At 45.7% G+C, this 23,619-nt stretch overlaps 1 protein-coding gene across 1 annotated transcript in view; it reads right to left on the reverse strand.

Annotated features, from left to right (window-relative positions):
• The window catches only part of LOC126267733 (trace amine-associated receptor 1-like), a 456,181-nt gene extending 437,559 nt beyond the window's left edge, over nucleotides 1-18,622 (reverse strand). The window contains exon 1 of the mRNA XM_049973036.1: nucleotides 18,386-18,622. Within this exon, the coding sequence (XP_049828993.1) occupies nucleotides 18,386-18,622 (237 nt within the window). The remainder of the gene's footprint in view (nucleotides 1-18,385) is intronic.
• Between the last annotated feature and the right edge of the window lie 4,997 nt (nucleotides 18,623-23,619).

Raw genomic sequence — 23,619 nt, forward strand, 5'->3', positions numbered from 1 at the left:
TCTTCTTCTTCTCTCTCGACTTCTGCCCACGAACGGAAACTTGACCAGCCACCAGTGACAAAAGTACTATCGCCTGCCCCACAGTTCCTCGTAGTTTCTCGATATGAGGACGGAAAGGATTTTTCCTCTGTCAACCCTTTCGTTATCCAGAAGGGCGTAGATGCCATAGCCGGATCTGTCAAGTCTTGCACCAGGTTGAGTAATGGTACCTTGTTACTAGAAACTGAGAGCGCCTTTCAGGCACAAAAACTGCTTCGGACCACACTCCTGTACACGTTCCCTGTCCGGGTGGAGGCTCACCGCACTTTGAATTCGTCTCGTGGTGTGGTATATACTAGATCACTCGACGGATTGACTGACGAGGAGATTCAGTCTTTCCTCGTTGAGCAGGGCGTGACGGCTGTCCATAGGGTCATGAAAAAGGTCAACAATGACCCTGTACCGACCCGGACACTTTTCTTGACCTTTGATAGTGTTCAGCTGCCGTCGCGCATCAAAACGGGCTACGAGGTTATTTCTGTTCGCCCCTATGTCCCGACACCTACGCGCTGCTACCAGTGTCAGCGTTTTAATCACACTCGCCAGTCTTTTTCCAATGCGGCTACATGTGTGACTTGTGGCAGGGATGCCCATGAGGGTGACTGTCCGTCTCCTCGTGTCGCGGTGCCCATGCAGCGTCCTCCCGCGACTGTCCCATCTACAAGAAAGAACGCTGTACCCAAGAAATTCGGGTCAAAGAGAAAGTCTCCACCTCGGCTGCTCGCAAGCTATTCGCTAGTAGGAAGCCCACGTTGCTCCCAGCGGGGAAGTACAGTACTGTCCTTGCCTCTCCTCGGACTACCAGGGAGGTGGCGACGCAGACATGCGTTCCGACCTTCAGCACTACGGTCGTCCGTTCGGCCAGTGCTAAGACCGCCCGGTCGACGTCTCCTCTTCCTCCCGTCGCCCCTCCGACACAAGCACCTTTATCAGCTTCTGCCAGGACGAAGACCCAAAAGTCAGCAGCATGGGCCTTCAAGAAAGAACCGTCCCGTGCAGACCTTCTACGTACCTCGAACCCTCAGCCATCGACCAGTCCTTCCACAAAACGGCCTTCCAAGAAGGCTCATAGGACGCACAGTTCTCCTTCCCCGCCACGGCGCATTTCTCCTCCTGCGCCACCCAGCGGTTGCCGCCCCAGGCCGTCATCCGTTTCGCCTGGCCGCACCGCTGGTAGCCGAACATCTGGCCATTCACCAGCGGAGGAAGCTCCCCCCTCCCGGCCATCTTCACAAGATGGCCGATGAACCTATAGAACAAATGGACGATGACTGTCCGCCTCCTGCTAGCGGCGGCAGTGCTCGCTCGAAGCCGGCCGCGGTGGTCTCGCGGTTCTAGGCGCGCAGTCCGGAACCGTGCGACAGCTACGGTCGCAGGTTCGAATCCTGCCTCGGGCTTGGATGTGTGTGATGTCCTTAGGTTAGTTAGGTTTAAGTAGTTCTAAGTTCTAGGGGACTAATGACCACAGCAGTTGAGTCCCATAGTGCTCAGAGCCATTTGAACTATTTTGAGCTCGCTCGAAGCCGGGCCCTCAGGTGCCTTCGAGATGACCCCTTCTTGCATCATTTTCTTCTCACGATGGCACTTATTCACTGGAATATTCGCAGCATTTGCTCAAACCGAGAGGACTTGAAATTGCTGCTCCGCTTGCACCTCCCGCTCGTCGTAGCCCTCCAGGAAACGAAGCTACGCCCATGCGATCAAATTGCCTTGGCACACTACACCTCTGTGCGTTTTGACTTACCCCCTGTGGCAGGTATTCCAGCTCATGGAGGGGTTATGTTGCTGGTCCGGGATGATATATACTATGATCCCATCACATTGAACGCCGGCCAGCAGGCAGTTGCCGTCCGCATTACTCTCCCCACTTTTACATTTTCCATCTGTACCGTTGACACTCCATCGTCGTCTGCCGTTACCAGGGCAGACATGCTGCAAATTATTGCTCAGCTCCCTGCACCATTTTTGTTAACTGGAGACTTCAATACTCACCATCCTCTTTGGGGCTCTCCAGCATCCTGTCTGAGGGGCTCCCTGTTAGCAGACATTTTCAACCAGCTCAATCTTGTCTGCCTCAATATTGGCGCCCCTACTTTCCTTTCAGACACCTCTCACACCTATTCCCATTTAGACCTCTCTGTATGTACTACCCAACTTGCACGCCGGTTTGAGTGGTATGCGCTTTCTGATACATATTCGAGCGACCACTTCCCATGTGTTATCCATCTCCTGCATCATACCCCCTCTACGTGCTCAACTAGTTGGAACATCTCCAAAGCAGACTGGGGGCTCTTCTCTTACAGGGCGACCTTTCAGGATCAAACCTTCACAAGCTGCGATAGTCAGGCCGCACACCTCACGGAAGTCATTCTCACTGCTCCTGAATGTTCCATCCCTCACATTACTTCTTCTCCACGCCGCGTACAGGTCCCCTGGTGGACCGCAGCATGTAGAGACGCCTTACGTGCTCGTGGACGTGCTTTACGCACCTTTAAACGCCACCCTACAGTGGCGAATTGTATCAGTTATAAACGATTACGTGCGCAGTGTCGTCGTATTTTTAAAGAAAGCCAGCTGGGCTGCTTTCACAAGCACCTTCAAAAGTTTTACTCCTTCTTCTTTTGTTGTCTGGGGTAGCCTGCGCCGGCTATCTGGCACTAAGGCCCACTCACCAGTTTCTGGCTTGACGGTCGCGAATGACGTCCTTGTGGCCCCTGAGGATGTCTCCAATGCCTTCGGCCGCTTTTTCGCAGAGGTTTCGATCTCCACTCATTACCCCCCTGCCTTCCTCCCCCGAAAACAGGCAGAGGAGGCTCGGCCACCTAATTTCCACTCCTCGAATTGTGAAAACTACAATGCCCCATTCACCATGCGGGAACTCGAAAATGCACTTGCCCGGTCACGCTCCTCCGCTCCGGGGCCTCACTCTATTCATATTTAGATGCTGAAGAACCTTTCTCCTGCGGGTAAAGGTTTCCTTCTTCGTACTTACAATCGCATCTGGATTGAGGGACATGTTCGCGCATGCTGGCGCGAGTCTATTGTTGTACCGATTCCTAAGCCGGGGAAGGACAAGCACTTGCCTTCCAGTTATCGACCCATCTCGCTTACCAGCTGTGTCTGTAAGGTGATGGAGCGAATGGTTCACTCTCGTTTGGTTTGGTTGCTCGAATCTCGACGCCTACTTACCAATGTAAATGTGGATTTCGTAGGCGCCTCTCTGCTGTTGACCATCTGGTTACCTTGTCGACCTTCATTGTGAATAACTTCTTGCAGAAGCGCCCGACCGCGGCTGTGTTCTTTAATTTGGAGAAGGCTTACGACACCTGTTGGAGGGGGGGCATTCTCCGCACCATGCATACATGGGGCTTTCGCGGTCGCCTCCCTCTTTTTATTCGTTCCTTTTTAATGGATCGACAGTTCAGGGTACGTGTGGGTTCTGTCCTGTCAGACACCTTTCGCCAGGAGAATGGGGCGCCACAGGGCTTCGTTTTGAGCATCGCTCTCTTCGCCTTAGCGATTGCCTCCCAGATGATGTATGAGGCTCCCTTTTCGTGGACGATTTTACCATCTATTGCAGCGCGCAGCGTACATGTTTCCTGGAGCGCTATCTTCAGCGTTCTCTTGACTGTCTTTACTCCTGGAGTGTCGCCAATGGCTTCCGTTTTTCTGCCGAGAAAACGGTTTGTATTAACTTCTGGCGCTACAATGAGTTTCTCCCACCGTCCTTACGACTCGGCCCCGTTGCTCTCCCATTCGTGGAGACAACAAAACATTTAGGTCTTACATTAGACAGGAAACTTAGTTGGTCTCCACATGTGTCATATTTGGCTTCCCGTTGTACCCGTTCTCTAAATGTCCTCCGTGTTCTCAGTGGCACGTCGTGGGGAGCGGATCGAACCGTCCTACTTCGCCTTTATCGGTCGATCGTCCGCTCCAAGCTGGATTATGGGTGCTTTGTATACTCCTCTGCACGGCCGTCCATCTTACGCCGCCTCAACTCCATACAACATCGGGGTTTACGGCTTGCGATCGGAGCGTTTTATACTAGTCCCGTCCAGAGTCTTCATGCTGAAGCCGGTGAATTGCCACTCACCTATCGGCGCGATATACTGCTTTGTCGTTACGCCTGTCGGCTACTGTCAATGCCCAACCACCCATCGTATCGTTCCTTTTTTGACGACTCTCTCGACCGTCAATACGGGTTGTATGTCTCTGCCCTGCTACCCCCTGGAGTTCGCTTTCGTCGCCTCCTTCAACACCTTGATTTTTCACTCCCTGCAACCTTTAGAGTGGGCGAGAGCCACACGCCACCTAGGCTCCAGGCTCAGGTTCGCGTTCACCTTGACCTCCGCTCGCTCCCGGTTCAGTATACCACTCCCGTTTTGTCGAACTTCGTTCGAAGTTCATTAATATGACCTTCATTTATACAGATGGCTCTAAGACCAATGACGGGGTCGGGTGTTCTTTTATTGTCGGGGCACAAAGTTTCAAATACCGGCTACATGGCCATTGTTCGGTCTTCACAGCTGAGCTCTTTGCCCTATACCAGGCTGTTCTTTACATCTGCCGCCACCGACATTCTGCTTATGTCACCTGCTCCGATTCTCTGAGCGCCATCCAGAGCCTCAGTGATCTGTACCCGGTTCACCCTTTCGTGCACCGGATCCAACGCTCTCTCCAGCAGCTGGTGGACGACGGGTCTCCAGTTAGCTTTATGTGGGTTCCTGGCCATGTCGGTATCCCTGGGAACGAAGCTGCAGATGCCGCGGCCAAGGCCAAGGCTGCGGTCCTCCAGCCTCGGACGGCTTCTTGTTGTGTCCCTTCATCAGATTGCAGCACGGTCATTTGTCGGCGCATTTTATCGCTGTGGCATGACGATTGGGCTGTGGCATGCCGATTGGGCTGCACTTAGGGACAACAAGCTTCGGGCCTTGAAACCTCTTCCCGCAGCTTGGACGTCCTCCTCACGTCCTTCTCGGCGGGAGGAGGTCGTTTTGGCCCGGCTACGAATTGGACACTGCCAGTTCAGCCATCGCCATCTGCTGACGGCAGCGCCGGCGCCGTTCTGTCCATGTGGGCAATTGCTGACGGTCCGCCACATTTTAACGTCCTGTCCGGATTTTACTACGCTGCCTCTTGATCTTGGCCTGCCATGTACTCTGGATGCCACTTTAGCGGATGACCCAGGAGCTGCTGCTCGCGTTCTTCGTTTTATCAACTTGACACACATGTCTAAGGACGTTTGATTATGCTGTAGTTTTTTAATCCCACGCCTGTTAATACGTCTTTTATGGTGTTGTCCCTTTTAGTTGCTGTTTTAACCTTGTGCCTCGCGGTGCATTCCTAAATTAGTCAGGGCGCTAATGACCATTGTAGTTGTGCGCCCTAAAACCACAAAAAAAAAACAACGCTCCAAGGAGACCCGGGTGCTTTTGTTGGGGGTTCAACAACATTCCGCCATTATAACTTAATATTTTATGTGCTTGGATACATAATCACATATTTCTGTGACTGTCTGAATAGAATATATTCTTCGGGTTCCATACTCGACTGATATTTCAGTGCACTACATCGTTTCGTAAATGAATAACATCAATAAGTCGATTCCCTGAGCCGAATTCCATACAGAACGTCAAAAAGGTTTGGTTAAGAGCGTGATATGACAAAATCGATTCCCTGAGCCGAATTCCATACAGAAATGCTGTCTGAAGGCTTTGTGGTGCCTGCAGGCCGCTGTAGAACGTTTTTGCTCTGAGAACTGCGTTCTCTTGTTGGATTCTCGAACGCAGTATCACGAACAGCATCAAACGTAGCTTACGAATAGTGTTGCTTGTCATTTTAGTGTTCTTCATCAAACGTTAACAACTTTCGTTCTCGGAGACGTTTTGGGATCGCATCAACTATCGCTCGCGGACGCCGCAGGAACCCACGTGCTTTCAGCATGCGAGATACCCTACTAGAACAACGAGGAAACACTTATTAAAGAACTCAGATGAATTCTTTGGACTTTTAAAGTTGCTAAATAGTGTTAATAAGATCCTTACCTTCCTTACACTCCCGCGACGCAGCGTTAAATTTGTCAGTGCCTTAAAGCCACTGACTAATGCCCTATAGGTATCTATGTAACTGCATTCAGAACGCTTTCGTGGATCGACCATTTCACTGCTCGACGTACTCCTTGTACCAATGTGCAAGAAGTAAAAGTAAGGTAACAGTGCAAAGTAAATAGGTTTAGAGTGCCTCCCATTACATGAATTGCGTCCAATAGCGGCGGAAAAGTTGGTAGGTGCTTTTTCCATATTACCCGTCTTACAGCACAGGAGAATTTTTGTGGAAACCGTTTCCAACCGCTTAGGTCCACGAACATAGAGCCTGATTCGTATCGGTACACATCTATTTTTCGGGGGGGGGGGGGGGGGCGGATTTCTCTGACTGAATACAATAAGATCACGAGAGTAGCGTACCCGTCTGGCACTAATGGTAGATTAATGTATTTGAAACCTACTCCCATTACGTAATCTGTAGATCTGGTTAGCACACGAAGCGTTTCAGCAGTTTGCCAGCCGTAACGTTGGGTGATAAGGTCACTATTATAGCGTGGATGGGTAGAATTTTTAAGAGCAAACTGGAGCAACGTGTGATCAATCAATCATTCTCACGTAAAGTAACGTATATGTTGAGAACGTTTTATGTGTGCATAAGATTTAAGAATGGTAATAAAAAAGTAGGTTATTTCATAGCCTATAATAATCATGAATTCTCATCTTAGTGGTGATGTGTAATATATTCACTTCGTTTATTGTGCAGTAAGATCATAAATGCAATTTAGGTGACATTAACAGTGCTGTCGTAACAATTAAAGACGATAGCACTTCGGTTAATAGTAGCTTCGAATTCAGAATTGAAACAAGAATCTGTAAGCAATGAATTTCGCTGTTATAAAAGCATACATTTGAAAAATAAACACACCGTTTTGGAAGCAGGTACCTCAATGTAGACACATCACTGTGTACAAAAATCACATGCTGCGAAGCATTTGTGAATAAAAACAGTGATCCAGTAAGTGTAGAATTAGTTTCTTTTACTCCTGTCTATGTCACAAACAAGTTTGATTTACTTTATATGTTTGTAGCTTCTTGGTTTCTGCGAGCTACGTTTTGTAGCGATTAACTGTAAAAACTATATGCTCACGTGAAATGTTGTTAAGTATGGTTTAGAATCATTCTTTTTTATCAACAACTTTTTCGGAAGGACAATCACAGCTCAGAGACATTATGAATAACAATACCATAACTAAGTTCTCAATAACAGTTCAAATTAGGATAAAAATTGCAGTGATTTCCATTTTTCACAGATAAACCTGATGATGCGTCTATACTGGCGTGAAACGAGCAGCTGCGAATAAAGCACATTCATACGGCTAGGCGGCTTTTGGAAACACCTTATCATTCTTGACTTTTTAATTTTTGTAATTTTTAGGATAACTTGAACGGTTATTGAGTGTCAGGTGTTGTTCTTGTTATTCATTCTTTTTTATCTCGTTGGTATAGCCAGCATTTTTTAAACTTCTGTCCTAGATGAGAATGTACCAAGATATATAGGCGATACGGTTTAATCTTACCTTATAAGTTGACACAATGTCTTTACCGTAAGTGATCAGAGGATGGTTGTGAGAACAACCTAAACTAGTAATCAAATATAATGTTGTCCATTGTTTGCGATCTAGACAATTAATTTGAACTATTTTTTTTAATTTTCTGTAAAATAGAATGACCACCTATAACAAATTTTAGGAACACCAGATGCTACGCTGACATTCATTGGAAGAATCTGAAAGAAATTTAATTCTTCCGCGACGTAAGTGTTGTTCAACACTCTGGGACTCTTAGCGAGTTAACGATAGAGAAGATCCAATGAAGAATACAGTGGAATGAGTACATAAGAAAAGCTGTAGGAATAGCAGACGTCAAGCTGATTTTCATTCGAAGAATTATAAGGAAACATAATTCATTCGCTATGAAAATTGTTTACAAACCACTTGTTCGACCGTTTTTTGAGTGTTTTTCGACAGACTGGAACAGTTATCAAGCGGAATTAATGGTAGAGAAGATACAACTAACAGCGGAACGATTCATCGCAGGAATGTTTAATGAGATTCAGAGCATCAGAAAGATCCTCCACAAACTCCAGTGCCAGTCGCTAAGGGAGACACTGTGTATCGTTACTGTTAAAACTACGAAAGCGTCCGTTGGAAGGAGGGTTGGGTGGCATATAATTTCCTCCCTCATACGTCGCGTGAAATGACCACGATGGAAAAATCGTAGAAATTAGATCTCCTATGAAAGTTTACCGACAGTCGTTTTTAGCCCACAGCCTTCGTGAATGTAACAGAAAAGGGGGGGAAACCCACATTTGTGCCAGAAGTACCCTCCGCCACACAGAGTACAGATGTTGATGAAGTTTTAGTCTTAAAACCGTGCGCAGTACAACACTGCCTTCGCTCCGCATCGTTCCGTCTCAATAATTTCACAGAAAGAGGATAGCGGAAGAGTGAGAATAAAAGAAGTGGGGAATATCGCTCGGTGGCTAGATTGGGACCCGAACTCGGCACGTAACTCAGCCAGCGGGCGTGGCAGCTGGGAACGGTGCCAGCGCGCGACGTACAGGGGGCGTGCGAAGCCAGCGCCGCCTGCACGTCGCCGGTAAACAGCGGACGCCGCCCCTACTGCGGCGTCCACACACACGGAGGATTAGAATTACGCTCGCAGGCTGCCCGTTACACATACCTAACTGTCGTACACCGCTAGGCCTTTCCTGTACTGCGAGCGAACACGTGACTGCATAATCGAAGAAAGAAGTCCACCGAGGAGAGAAAAAAGCGTACGTATCGATCGAGCACTTGAGAGATCTGGAACGAGCGTCGAATAGCGACGCACGGCTAAAGGAGGTTAACCGCGCAGAATAACGCGACGGGAAGCGGATGCGAGATCGTTTTCAGTTGGTGTAGGAGAGTGAGAGGGAACGGAGGGCGGGGGGGGGGGGGGGTGAGTGGGGGATGCGGGATGTCTGCGAAGCGATTGTGGGAGGCTTGACGTGGGTAGGGTGAGAGGCTCGTTGGAAGACCGATGGAGCGCCGTCCTCCGAGGAAATGCGGGACGCAGGGTGGGGGGGGGGGGGGGGGGCGGAGGGGAGACGCGGGGTGCTCCGTCACAATTACTCAGCAGCGGCAAGTCGAGCGACAAGTCCGGGGGTTGCCTCCGGCGTCGAAGCTGTTTGTGCATTTGTGAACTGGCCAGCTGTGTGCATTTCGACACGGTACACTCGTTGCCCCGTACGCCACAGCGGTGGCACGCAGGAAGTTACGGGGGGGAAAAGGAGTGTCTTAGTAAGCGGGATACCGAGCGCCTGGAAAAAATCGCAGGTAACTGACGTATATAACATAAGTAAAACGAACGGAAGGGCAAAACCACGAACAAATATCGATAACGTCGGTATGCTGCAGAATTCTTGGGCGTATCCTAAGTTAAAACAAAATGTATTTCCTTGTGAGAGGAAAGCTTATATCCACAAATAAACGCAGATTGAGAGATTGAGATTCCTTTAAATCATTGACGAAGGGTAAGAAATGTATCCCATGTTTCTAGATCCCCGAATAACTTTACTCACAAACAATTCTATATGCACGGCATCTGAAACTGCTGAAGTCTGTGATGAAAGAAAACGGTGCTGACAGCTGATAAAACATTGTTTTAATTCAGAACTACCTTCCAGCTATATCTTCTAAATCGCTTTTAGCCGTCAGCAGTGTTTCTTTTTCTTGTAGATTCTTGCACATGCAAATAATGACCAGTATGTCCATTCGACATACCCAGAAATATTTAGTACAGGATATTACATGGATTATCTTCCCAAGCAGCCTTCGTTCGTTCGGTTTTTGAATATTGATGATATCCTCTGAATGTCAATACTGCGCTCGCAAATGGAGCTACGGAAACGAAGAACGTTGGGTTCGGCTGTGATGGGTTCATGTAAAAATTTTTGTGAGTATAAATCTTCAAATTTTTCTTTGTATAATAGCTCTAATATAGCATACAGTTTATAATTTATTTAAATTCTCAAATGTGTATCTGGAGATGCAGCTGTAAGCCTTGAAACTTGCACTGTGATCTATTAAAAGCAAGTGTTGCCAGCTGTCAGAGGTTTTTTCATTAATTATAGCCCTGCAGACTGTTAACCAAGTCCGAACTTACAGAATATGTTTCCAAAAATGTAAGTCACTCGAAGGACTTTTTTTTAACTAATAGATTCCTATACATTTCCTATGTGGCAAGTGTTCATCGGAGACATAGGTATCTTCAGGACTGATCCAGAAATGTAAGATAGGACTGCTGTTGTTATATGGTTAATAATAAAGCTATAAATACCCTCTCCTGTTGGCAAACGATCATATAACCTTCGCGGACTCTGTGGATAAATTACAGAGAGTAATTTGATCCCCAAGCAAAGTAGCAAATGATTCTCATGTGGCACTATCTAATGACAAAACTAAGACAATGGCATTCCATGTTAAGGAGCATTTAAGGGAAAAAATAGTAATTGATGATAAACCCCGAGAACAAATAAATACGGCCAATGACAAAAAGTAAGAGCTGCAAAACATTCAGCAATTGGTAGGCACGTACTATAAATCGCACTCTCCTAAAAAATATAGCACTGTGACAGTACTAAAATTTTTTAATGTGATGGCAGTACCATGTCTAAGCTATGGGTTGGAGACATGAACTCTGTCAGCAAAGGAGAAGTATTGTAAGGCAAGACTTTTTGGATTTTTTTTTCTCATGCGTTTTTCGTTCGTAAGCTGTGTACTTGTTGTCTTTAAGGGATATGCAGATAATTTCTCGCATCTTTCAAATGAGTTACAATTCAAGTCACATGTCTTAACCTATGTCGGTAAAGTAGAAAGGGTGGTCAAAATGGGTTTTATTTCCTTTTTCAAGCCTCAAAGAACGGTGAGAGAGAGAGGGAGGGAGAGAGAGAGAGGGAGGGAGAGAGAGAGAGAGGGAGGGGGGGAGGAGGGGACGATCCGTGACAGATGAAATATTGCCACCTATTGGGTATATGGAGAACTCGATATAGAGAACATGGGAGTGATATCTGTGAATGAGTGAGAAAACCTAAACAGCGCCAGCGAGGTTTTTTGATGAGTGACATGTTTAATTACAAAACAATAATTATTCTATGATACTGCGATGTAAATGCATAAAAATTAAACAATGTTCTTGCCTCTTGGATTCCTTCTGGAATAATAATGAAACTGATATGTCGGATAATGGATACAGAAAAGGGTTTTCATCTGGGATTTTAAGGAGGAAAGAGAGTTGAGCGTTGACAAACCTCTCGCGAAACTGTAAATAACGAATGTACGTTAATTAACTGTAAGTTTGAATGTAATGCAATTAGGCGAAACGTTACATTCCTTTCATTAATCAGATTGCAAAATGTTTCTTTTGATTTAGAAACTGTAACCGCAGCCATGGTCTTCGAGCTGATAGTCCATGATGCTGCAAACGTCGTCGAACTGTTCGTGCAGATGGTTTTTGTCTTGCAAACGTCCCCATCTGTTGACTCAGGGATCGTGAGGTGGCTGCACGATCCGTTACAGCCATGCGGATAACATGCCTGTCATCTCGACTGCTAGTGATACGAGGCCATTGGGATCCAGCACGGCGTTCCGTATTACCCTCCTGAATCCACCGATTCCATGTTCTGCTAACAGTCATTGGATCTCGACCTGTCCGAAGCTCGTGGTCGTGCGGTAGCGTTCTCGCTTCCCGCGCCCGGATTCCCGGGTTCTATTCCCGGCGGGGTCAGGGATTTTCTCTGCCTCGTGATGACTGGGTGTTGTGTGATGTCCTTAGGTTAGTTAGGTTTGAGTAGTTCTAAGATCTAGGGGACTGATGACCATAGACGTTAAGTCCCATAGTGCTCAGAGCCATTTGAACCATTTTTTTTTATCTCGACCAACGCGAGCAGCAATATCGCGATACGATAAACCACAACTGCGATAGGCTTCAATCCGAGCTTTATCAAAGTCGGAAACATGATGGTACTCATTTCTCCTCCTTACACGAGGCTTCACAACAACGTTTCACCAGGCAACGCCGGTCAACTGTTGTTTGTATATGAGAAATCGGTTGGAAAATTTCCTCATGTGAGCACGTTGTAGGTGTCGCCACCGTCGCCAACCTTGTGTGCATGGTGTGAGAAGCTAATCATTTGCATATCACAGCATCTTCTTCCTGTCGGTTAAATTTCGCGTCCGTAGCACGTCATCTTCGTGGTGTAGCAATTTTAATGGCCAGTAGTGTAGTTCTACGCTTAGGGGACTGATGACTTCAGATGTTAAGTCCCATAGTGCGTAGAGCTACTTGAACAATTTTGAACATAGACCAGAGCCTCCTACCACTGACACCACGAGACAGCCAAACAAGGCTATTCTGGTGTCATGATAGAGACGACTGGAGAGCGGAATGGCGCTCAGAGTAGGTTCAGCACGTGGCGTAGGTGTAGTGAGCTGCCTATTCCTGACACACAGGTTCATCCCACTCTTCATGGTGTTTTGGACCGTCAGTTACAGCTGTCAGTCACATCTGATATTTCTGCAGGGTGTAGTAACCATTACCCGCCGCATATCACAGGATGTTGTCATCGTGATACTGCCATTTCTTCTACAGGAAGGTGATGTGCTTCTTCAGCATGATAATGCACGTTCATCTATGGCTGCTATGATGCGACGTGCTTTTCGTGGTATACAACAATAGCGCTGCCCTACCAGATCACCAGTTTTCTTACCAACTGAACACGAATTGGACATGATGAAGGGGCAACTTATTAGTTCTCTGGGACCTGCGAGAACCATTGAAGAACGGCAACAGAAGACACAAGGGGCTTGTGACAGTCTACCGCATGATGCCGTTCGGCACTTTTATGACCGTTTGCTTTCCAGAATATTGGCCTGCGCTGCCACCAGAGGGGTATACTGTGTAGGTTTACTGATGCTACTGTTTGAGCACTGTTTCCTGTGACGTAAGTGTTTCATTTGATTTGGATTAGTTATATACACCTCTGTAAGTCTACGATGATGAACTACCTGTCACCTTACTTATCAATAAAATGTCCTTATGCCTGAGGGTGCTGCATTTTTTAGGCAGTGAATTTGTCTTACAAGGTAGGGGGTGAGCTACACTGAATCAAAAAAAAAGACGGAAAGTACTAGAAAACGTAGGTTAGTGATTAAACTAAACTACTAACAACAGATAGGGCATAACATTTTCTATAAGTATGAAATTGTAAATCTCTCTTAAGACTGAAAACTGAAGTAAATATTTTGTACTTCAACTAAAATCTGTAAGCTAAAATTCATATGAATGAATTCAAGGGATAATAATCGACCGTAGAAGCGTTTATTCGATTGCATTTATTGCATTTGCACACTCTGTTGCACAATGTTACTGCACATTTAACAGTTGCATTGACACAGGCTATCAACGTGGTCGCACTTGTAAATCAAATGAGGTTTCCAGTGGCGTCCGAGTGCTGTAATTCTGAGAAGACTGACACCGTTTGCAATTCATTGAATTTTTTAAGAAAATAGTTAAGGGACTTGGCGAATGGCTCCGAGCACTATGGGACTTAACTTCTGAGGTCATCAGTCCCGTAGGACTTGGAACTAGTTAACCTAACTAACCTAAGGACATCACACACATCCATGCCCAAGGCAGGATTCGAACCTGCGACCGTAGCGGTCGCGCGGTTCCAGACTGCAGCCACTAGAACCACTCGGCCACTCCGGCCGGCAGTTAAGGGGCTGCCGACATCTTCATGTCCGGTGGCGGCTCATTTCACTGTCTTACCAGGAGTCACGGACCACTCCCTTGTGCTGTTATTGCTGCCTCGCCTAGTCTTCAAAGGAGGCCGCTTGGGTCGCGTGTCGGGAGGGAGAGGCAGGCCTCGGAACAGAGTGTCGCCGGCGTTTGACGGGAGTTTTCGCACACTGTGGAGCCGGGGGCAGCAGGAGTGCTTGGAGTGACGCACGCGGGCTGTCGATGGGAACGGCGTCTTTTCCTGGCTGCCGTTTACTCTTCTGCCCCATGACTGGCCGGATGCAAGGTCTGGTTCACTCACGTTGTGCGCAAATAGCTGTTCAACTCTGTTACCAGATTTTCTGTTCCGCAAGCTGTTTGTATAGGTGTTCGTATTTGTGTGTCACTGAGTCGTCATGCACGCCTTGTTACTTGGCTCTGTGATTTTGTGAATAGAGTACTGCCCTACCTATCCTGTACAATTTTGAAGTAACTTGTCTTAATCTGCTAGCCAGCGTTGACCATCAAAAAAAAAAAAAATAAAAAAAAAATCCATGGTTAATGTTGTTATGCTTATGTAATGTGCCCAGTTGCCATTCATAGCTGCATCGGAGACCTACGTGTTATGTAACTTTTTTAACCTCTGTTTGTTTTAAATTCTTGTGAAAGAAATCCAATTGTTCTAAGTTTTGAGGTTTGTTGTCAAGATGTTTTAGAAACGGGTTGGCTCTCTGGTATTACTGATATCCAGCACTTTTAAGCATGTTGTGAACTCCGGTTACTAGTAAGATCCTAAATAGTTGTTTACTGTATTTCTTCCCGGAAGAAATTACGGCTCCCATTCTGTAGCCCCCTGTTAGCGACGCTTATTTCCTAAGGCGTATCAACTTATTGGGACGCTATATACATGCAATCATGGATAAAGCGTAACCTTACGTGGAGTATAATCCAATCAGAAACCTATCTTTCTCGTTTGTTAACAGCACTTACTAAGTTATTCGGAGACAGTTCAGTGTCGGCTGCTTCTTATCGCTTGGGCCTGGCTTCCTTGCGGCCCTGTTCACGGCTCTTGAGAATTTTCTACTGCGGCTTGCCATTTGTCTGCAGTAGCGCCTCCTGGCTGTTTGTGCTAAAGTTGAGTACCTAATGTTATCTCACTTGCACTGTAAACGAAATTTTGCTTTCGACCAATAGGCCTTTGATAAACTGGCTTCGCACAGGAAGTTTTCTCTTTAATATTTAATACATACTTTATTGTTTTTCTAAATTTTATTGTAAATTATTTCGTGTTAATCTTTTGGTAATCTATATGTTAACTTTGTTAATATTTACCTTTTGGGGAGTCCGCCTAATGTCTTGAACTTAAATTTGCTTGAAGAAATTTATCTAGAACTGTTTTAATTATTTCAACTGGCTGGTTTATTTAAAATTGATAACTTCAAAAATTTTAAAAAAGGGACAATATTGTTAAGGTATTATTTTTTGAATTTGTTTAAGGTTATTATTGCAAGTTAACGGTTGTCTTGCTCACCATTTTGAACGCCTGTAACGGCAAATTAACTTCAAATTTTTCTACCTGTCTTCTAAAGGGGACCTGTTATCAAAGAAAATATATAAAAATGAATGTCTTTGTTGTTCAAGGATTAATGATGTTAGTTAAAGTGGTCTTGTCCTTCCACGTCATTTCCCTGATCCAATTACTTCCCGATCTTACTTAAGAAGTTAGTAAACAAACGTTATTTGGTTTAACAATATCTATATCAGGAAAGGCTCGTACGCAGAATTCCTATAAATATCTATTACGGTGTACGGAGACGAGCGAGATGGTGCTAGCTATACAGCATAGTGGATCGCAACAAGTGAGCTACTGCGTGATGGGCAGCACGAAAAATCCGTTCTTCGGCTACAACGTCACTCGAAAACAAAGTTCGTAGTTCAAGAAGGCTACAACCAGCCATAACGACGCAGGGAGAGGCACTTTTACCTCCTCTAGACAAATGCCAAGGGAAAGAAGCATCTCAGGCGCAGAACATAATTATATGAAATCCCTGCGTAATATTACGCAATGGTTAAGGCACTGGACCTTGATTCTGGAGCACTATATTTCAAATCCCTGTCATGTCAGGAAAGTTTAATATTTTTGTTATTTGTCAGAATTACCATCTATAGATGACAGAGTCGTTCTGTGGAGAAACGATAACTCCCGATTTCCTACTCAGTGTGAGCTGTATTTCCGTCAGCTTTACCTCCGTCTCTAATGACAGCATCATCGACATAACTGTACACCTCAGTCTTGTTTTCCTTCAGCCGAATTCACCGTATGGACGTTATGTCTGTTTTAGTTGGAAACCACGAGAGTATCAATTAAAGTCGTTAATGATAATTAGCTGAAAAGACACCAAGACAAAAAAAATTACAATAATTTTCCACATACTTTCAGTAAAAGGTGTTCAGTAGCTGTTAAATAAAGAAAATCACGTGAAGAGCACTTATAACAGCCAACATGAGTCACATAAATTTTTCTATCAATTTTGGCCATGAACAATCCTCAAAACGGAATCCATCACGATATCGGCAAAGAATCATGACTATTACGTTTTATATTTTACAGAGAAGCTAGTATTATTGATCACGTCATTTATCAAATTGTACTTTCTTTCAAATTTTATTTTCCAGGGGACAAATATGTATTAGACGCACATGTTAGACATTACACTAATCACTTCGAAAGACATAATTTCTCAAGCCATGATTTCTTTTACATAGTGGGCTAAGATAATAGTTCCTGCTACTGGGTATTAGTCTTTTTCATTGAAATTGTATGTAAAATAAAGATTCGTAAGCTATCGGTGCATTTGTATCTTCAGGAATTTAGTAAAACTGAAGGTCATCTGCATAGACAAGATTTCTACGGGTCAGAATCGAGAAGATATTATTGACATTCAGAAAGTGCAACAGTGGGCCCAGGATTGAGGCCCAGAGCTGACATCTGTGGCACTCTGGAAAGAAAATTCTTCCAGGACACCTTTTCATTCCTACAACATGCTACTATCTCTCCGAGATACGTGTTTTCAAGGCGAATCTATATAGCTGAGTAGTAACAGGTGCGAGTTATCAGCTGTTCATGTTTTCTGACTCCAAAGTGGATACAGACTTTCTCGAAAAGAGGATACTTGCTGAGTAAACTATGAAAGATACACTACGTTATAAAAAGTGTCCGGACACCCCATAAAAATACGTTTATCATATTAGGTACATTGAGATGCCACCTACTGCCAGGTACTCCATATCAGCGACCTCACTAGTCATTAACCATCGTGAGAAAGGGCAGAATGGGACGCTCCGCGGAATTCACAGACTTTGAACGTTTTCAGATGATTGGATGTCACTTGTGTCATACGTATGTATGCGAGATTTCCACACACGTCTCTAGATCCACTGTTTTCGATGTGATAGTGCTTTGGAAACGTCAAGGGACACGTATAGCACAAAAGCGTACAGGCCGACCTCGTCTGTTGACTGACAGAGACAGCCGACAGATGAAGAGGGTCGTAATGTGTAATAGGCAGACATTTATCCAGACCATCATACAGGAATTCCAAACTGCATCAGGATCCACTGCAAGTACTATGACAGTTAGGCGGGAAGTGAGGGAACTTGGACTTCACGGTCGAGCAGCTGCCCATAAGCGACACATCACTCCGTTAAATGCCAAACGACTCCTCGCTTGGTGTAAGGAGCGTAAACATTAGACGATTGAACAGTGGGAAACCAACGCTGCGTGCAATGACGAATCACGGTACACAATGTGACGATCCGATGACAGCGTGTGGGAATGGCGAATGCCCGGTGAACGTCATCTGCCAGCGTGTATAGTTCCAACAGTTAAAATATCCAGGCGGTAGTGTTCTGGAGTGGTCGTGTTTTTCAAGGAGGGGGCCTGCACCCCTTTTTTTGCATGGCACTATCACAGCACAGGCCTACATTGAAATTTTAAGCACCTTCTTTCTTCCCACAGTTGAAGTGTAATTCGGGGATGGTGATTGCTCCTTTCAAAGCGATCGAGCACCTGTTCATAATGCACGGCCTGTGGAGGAGTGGTTACACGACAGTAACATCCCTGTAATGGACTGCCTTGCACACGTTCCTGAACTGAATCCTATGGAACATCTTTGGGATGTTTCGGAACGCCGATTTCGTTCCGGGCCCCACCAGCCGACATCAATACCTCATATCAGTGCAGCACTCAATGAAGAATGAACTGCTATTCCGAAAGAAACCTTCCAGCACCTGACTGAACGTATGCCTTCGAAAGTGGAAGCTCTCATCATGTCTAAATGTGGGCCAACACCATACTGAATTCCAACATTACCGATGGAGAGCGCCATGAACTTGTCAGTCAGGTGTCCGTATACTTAGCAAAACAAAGTGTACATGAACGTCATGTAGTGAATTACAATAATGGTAGTTTGGATGGTTACCTGTGCGTGTATGTACTTGGAGTATCTGCGGCTGTTGAGCACGACGATGGCAGTGAGGTTGGCGGCCAGGATGGCGACGGAGAGCAGCAGGACGAGCATGGACTGCGTGACGGCCCACAGCGTGACGCCGCCCCCGGCCGCCGCCCCCGCGCCCCCGGAGGCGGGCCTCGCGGAGCAGCTGCTGTTGTGCAGCGCCGGCGCCTGCAGCCACGAAGACGCCTTCCCGTGCTCCAGCATCGCGCCGAGCCGCGCCTAGCCGCGCGGCCACCCGCGGTACGCCCACACCCGCTACGCTGCGCGCATCTCCCAGCCCAGCACTACCGGCTCGGCCTTAACAGCATCCCACGGAAGGCGCGCACTGTCTGCCTGCTATTGCAGCAGTAGCATCTTTCAACATTTCATTTATGATGAACAACGCAACTAAATCTAGTGGTCTGATATTGAACAACCTGATATTACGTTCGCCTTCCCAAAATAAGTTCAAAATCTAGCACGTGACAGTGGCTTTCCTTAAAATGCCGTAGTATAGCACACATTAATGAAGTTGTCAACATCTATGTTTTCCGGAATTAAATGTAAACGCGTTTCAATAAAATACTTATCATTAATCGTTGTCTCAAGAAATTAAATGCTTCCAGAAAACTATTCACAAAAAAGTAGTCCCTTTTCAAATCTAGTTAATGTTATTTAGGTAAAACGTTCCTTTCCGATAATTTCAAATACTCCGTAAAATCGCTCTACACGTCCTTACGTGAGCTGTACTCTTTTTTTAAAGTGAACTTAATGCATAAATGTATGCACATCTAAAGAAAAATAGTTGGGAAAATTGAATTTCTGCAGGAAGTCTTCGAAAGGCAGTGGACTGGTAGGCTGGATCATCATCTGCAACAGAGGCAAAGAAACATATGCATAAGTTTCTATATTTTCCGAACAGCGATTGCACTAATAAAAAGAGTGGAATAGCTTATCATTGAAGACATACAATTGCCTCTTGTGGTAAACTAGACTGTTATGAGAAGTACCTAAGCTTTGTCTGCACTTTCTGACATATCCGAATTAACGAACACCTCATACGAACACACTCGAACTCTTTTAGGAATCAGTGGGTCACAGTGACTAGTGAGAGTAATGAGCAGGGGTTCAAATAGTTCAAATGGCTCTGAGCACTATGCGACGTAACTTCTGAGGTCATCAGTCGCTTAGAACGTAGAACTAATTAAACCTAACTAACCTAAGGACATTACACACAACCATGCATGAGGCAGGATTCGAACCTGCGACCGTAGCCGTCTCTCGGTTCCAGACTGCAGCGCCTAGAGCCGCACGGCCACGCCGGCCGGCAATGAGCAGGGGCATAACCTCAGTAGTGTGTGGATGAGGTGGAAATTTGAAGTTGTCAGGGTCCGCGTCCAGACAGCCAAAATAGTCTGCCTTTGGCAGTTTGGACTGTTTACGTCCTAGCTGCGAAGTACTCGAGGAAGAGGGCGTTTACAGTAATCGAGTGTGTTGCTCTTTAAACCAATAGCAATGGCACATACGAACAAACAAAAACAGTTCGAACAAAACTGGAAGGCCCAGCGGCACTGACTGGCCGCCGTGTCATCCTCAGCCTTATGCGTCACCGGATGCAGACGCGGAGGGCTATGTGGTCAGCACACCGCTAAGACGGCCGTTGTCGGTTTTCGTGACAGTTACTTCTCACGCAAGTAGCTCCTCAATTGGCCTCACAAGGGCTGAGTGCACCATACTTGCAACACTCGACAGTAGACGGAGGGCCATACAAGTGCTAGCCAAGTCCGACAGCGATTAACCTTGGTGATCTGACGGGAACCAGTGTTACCACTGCGGCAAGATCGTTGGCTAGCAATGGCACACACGTTTCGAAACAGCGTGGAACAGTTTACGTTCTCTGATAAGTATGCAAGATCGGAAGCACTCGAAATCGAACGCTTTTTGAGGAATGAGGTGCATGCTTGTTACACGGAGCTCATGGAATTCATTTATCAATCGTGAGAAGCACTGTTTATTTCAAGATTGTCGACGACACAGCGCGTTATATAATTACAGAAGTCGCCAAACTAGGAATAGAGGTTCGACGCTCTGATCGTCATTCCAGCGACGTTTTAGTGGCCTCTGCTTGGGCAAGATTCGAATCTTCGACCTGCCCTTTGAACTACCTCAATCACAGATACTGAATCTCTCTAGCCTCATGACATAGTTATTAGGCATACAACCGAAAGGTGGGCAAGTTTTAGTATGTATCCAACGATGTTCGTCAGGTGCGAATCGCCCATACAAAACATCTGCCATCCTATTTAAATACAGGCGGTTGTATAGACAATCTCAGACGTGCTCTGGGTGTGTTGGTGAAGGGCATCTTCGATATGAGAGTATAAAGAGGAGACTAGTGCAACAATCCAGTGGAGATTTATCGACGCAGGCGAGACCAACATCACTACCGTTGAAATATGGGTCGGCGCTCGGCGAAGAGATGACGCCGAGATAGGAGCGCATATTCGAACCAGTAATGCAGACACAGATGGGCCAGAATGACAATGAAATGGCTCCTACTCCATTCCAACCCCAGAAGCTGCAGGTGACTGATCACAAGGACGACCACGTAACACAAGGCATGGAAATTAAAGCGGAAGTGTCCACTGACGCTGTGGAAACGATGGAAACGGCGGTTCAACGGGAGCTAAAGTGTTGAACAGCACCGGAAGTCGAGATCCTGGCTCGTAAAAAACGATCCCCGAAGAGTCACAAAAAGGCTGCCTCGACTCTTGAGAATCGGCTCCTGCTCATCCCGAGACATCCGATGACTATGGCAATGTGAACCTGTCTGACATGAACTAGCAGCCACCAGATGTCACTGAACCAGTGTATTTGGGGAGTGGACGACGATACATTCCCTCAGGTGTCCATCGATCCTTCAGCAGCAGAACATGATGCTGTGAAAAATTCACGAACACTACTTACCAGTACAGCCCCCGGTGTTGTAGAGACCTTCGCTGGTATTGAATGGGCTGAGCATGACGAAGACTCGCCCTTGTGATTCGTCCCCTCGGTTGAGACTAGCATCGTTCTTCCATAATTCGGGAATACTAAGGACTCAGGAAGACGTCGGATGGACAACCTTCTGAGGATGTGTAATGAGATTTTTGCCAGTTGACTAATGTGTGAAGATGACGGACACTCGGACCAAGACAAACAAAATCTGGTCATTTGGTTTGTGGGGCTCTCAACGGCGTCATCAACAGTGACCGTTGAAATTCTCAACCTTTTCACTGTCCAGTCCCGCCACTTTCCCCAATGATGATGAAATGGTTAGGACAACACAAACACCCAGTCTTACGGCGAACAAAATCACCTGCCCGGCCAGTAATCGAACCCGAAGCATCTTCATCGAAAGGCAGCAAAGCTACACACTTTTTTCTAGTATTATCAGAATGACTTGCTACTATGATGACACTTCAGTAGACCATAGTCAAATCATCATCTAATATGAGCTGCAAATGGGAGAAAAAATTAATTATGATAACAGGATAATAATAATAATTAAAAAAGAAAAAAAACGAGAATGTAGCCTACAAACAACCACCAAGCTGACTTGATATGATAAAAAATTATCTTTGTAAGCTTTTTAGTAATTTTTTAATTTTTTGTATTGTGTTTTTTATTTATTTTGTATTTTTGTAGTAGAATGTAAAAGTAGAAGGAAAACGTAACCAGATTACATCCTAAATATCAAACTAAGAAAAATCCCAATTTGATTGCGAGGATTGTAGACAGTCATCTATACACATTTAATAATAGAACTGGAGCGATGCTCAATCAATACACAAAACAAAACCAACAGGGAAACTAGGAGAGGACAAGCCGAATCAAATCAGATGGGAACATACATAAGAAAGAAAAACACTGATAAGAAAAATTAAATTAACCAACACCTTGCCGACGGAAAACAAGATTCAACATACTGGCGAACAGGTCTGGATATCGAGGCATTGGCAAGCATATCCAGTAGGCAGATCAGGTACTGCATGAAGTTCATGTGATCTCCCCCTTCGCCTTCTACAACATAATGAACGAAGTGACCCAGCAATCACATAACAGTATGGGTTTTTGACTGTGGAAAGAAAGAACAATCTGGCCGCAATAAGATGTCCGTTGTGTATGCAGCCTCAGAAGATAGAGTAAGGAAGGCCAATTGTGTCCTACTTCAATATCAGTCTACCATATGACCTCCACAAGTAACCGTGTCATATCGTATCTGGAGACGCACAGTCGTAGACATAAAAACTGACTGTCCGCCGGCCGCCACAGAAACTAAGTCCAAGTCGTACCTTAAGATGGCCAATGAAACCGACCGCCGCTGACAACGCTACGTCCGGCCATCTGCACAATATGGCAACACTGTAAGATGCGGAAATGTCAGGAGGAAGTGTTATCGTTGTCTACTTCCGAGATGTGAGCCCCTGGTCTAGTGGTAATCGTCATGCCAAAGAAGGGTGCAAATGGCTCTGAGCACTATGAGACTTAACATCGCAGGTCATCAGTCACCTAGAACTTAGAACTACTTAAACCTAACTAACCTAAGGACATCACACACATCCATGCCAAAGGTAGGATTTGAACCTGCGACCATAGCGGTCGCGCAGTTCCAGACTGAAGCGCCTAGAACCGCTCGGCGACCAGCGGCCGGCAATCTTCATGCATTCTAAACTTATAGTCACGTGTTTGCGTCCAACTGTATCTCCTTTAATTCTTACCATATTTCGTCCCTCTAAAGTTAAGAGTCTGTTTGAACATGGAAGATAATTCGTTTCACATTTTACCCACCAGTTATAACAAATACTATCAGAAACAATTCAGCAGGACACCTCGTGACTGCATCGCGTACAGAACAGCCTACGCTCGCGAATTTCCATGCGCTGCAGCATTGGATTTTGCATACCAGAAAATCATGAACTACGGTTAAGATTTGTGAAATTGAGTCGCAAGTGGAAAAGGTGTAACATCTGCACCACAATAACTACTTTTGGTATAATAGAGGAGTGAATGCAGAGGGGGCGGCTCGAAAGATTTGAACTGTGTGTGGAGCGAGTAGTTTTGGGAAAAATATTCCAGAAAAAGATATTCTTCTTTCAGCAAACATCGTTTTCCTCATTAACTAAGTCTCGACTACCGACGTAAGTGATGATTACCATTTTACCACCATGCGGCTTTTACGT

Source organism: Schistocerca gregaria, chromosome 4, assembly GCF_023897955.1.
Source record: "Schistocerca gregaria isolate iqSchGreg1 chromosome 4, iqSchGreg1.2, whole genome shotgun sequence".
Lineage (NCBI taxonomy): Eukaryota > Metazoa > Arthropoda > Insecta > Orthoptera > Acrididae > Schistocerca > Schistocerca gregaria.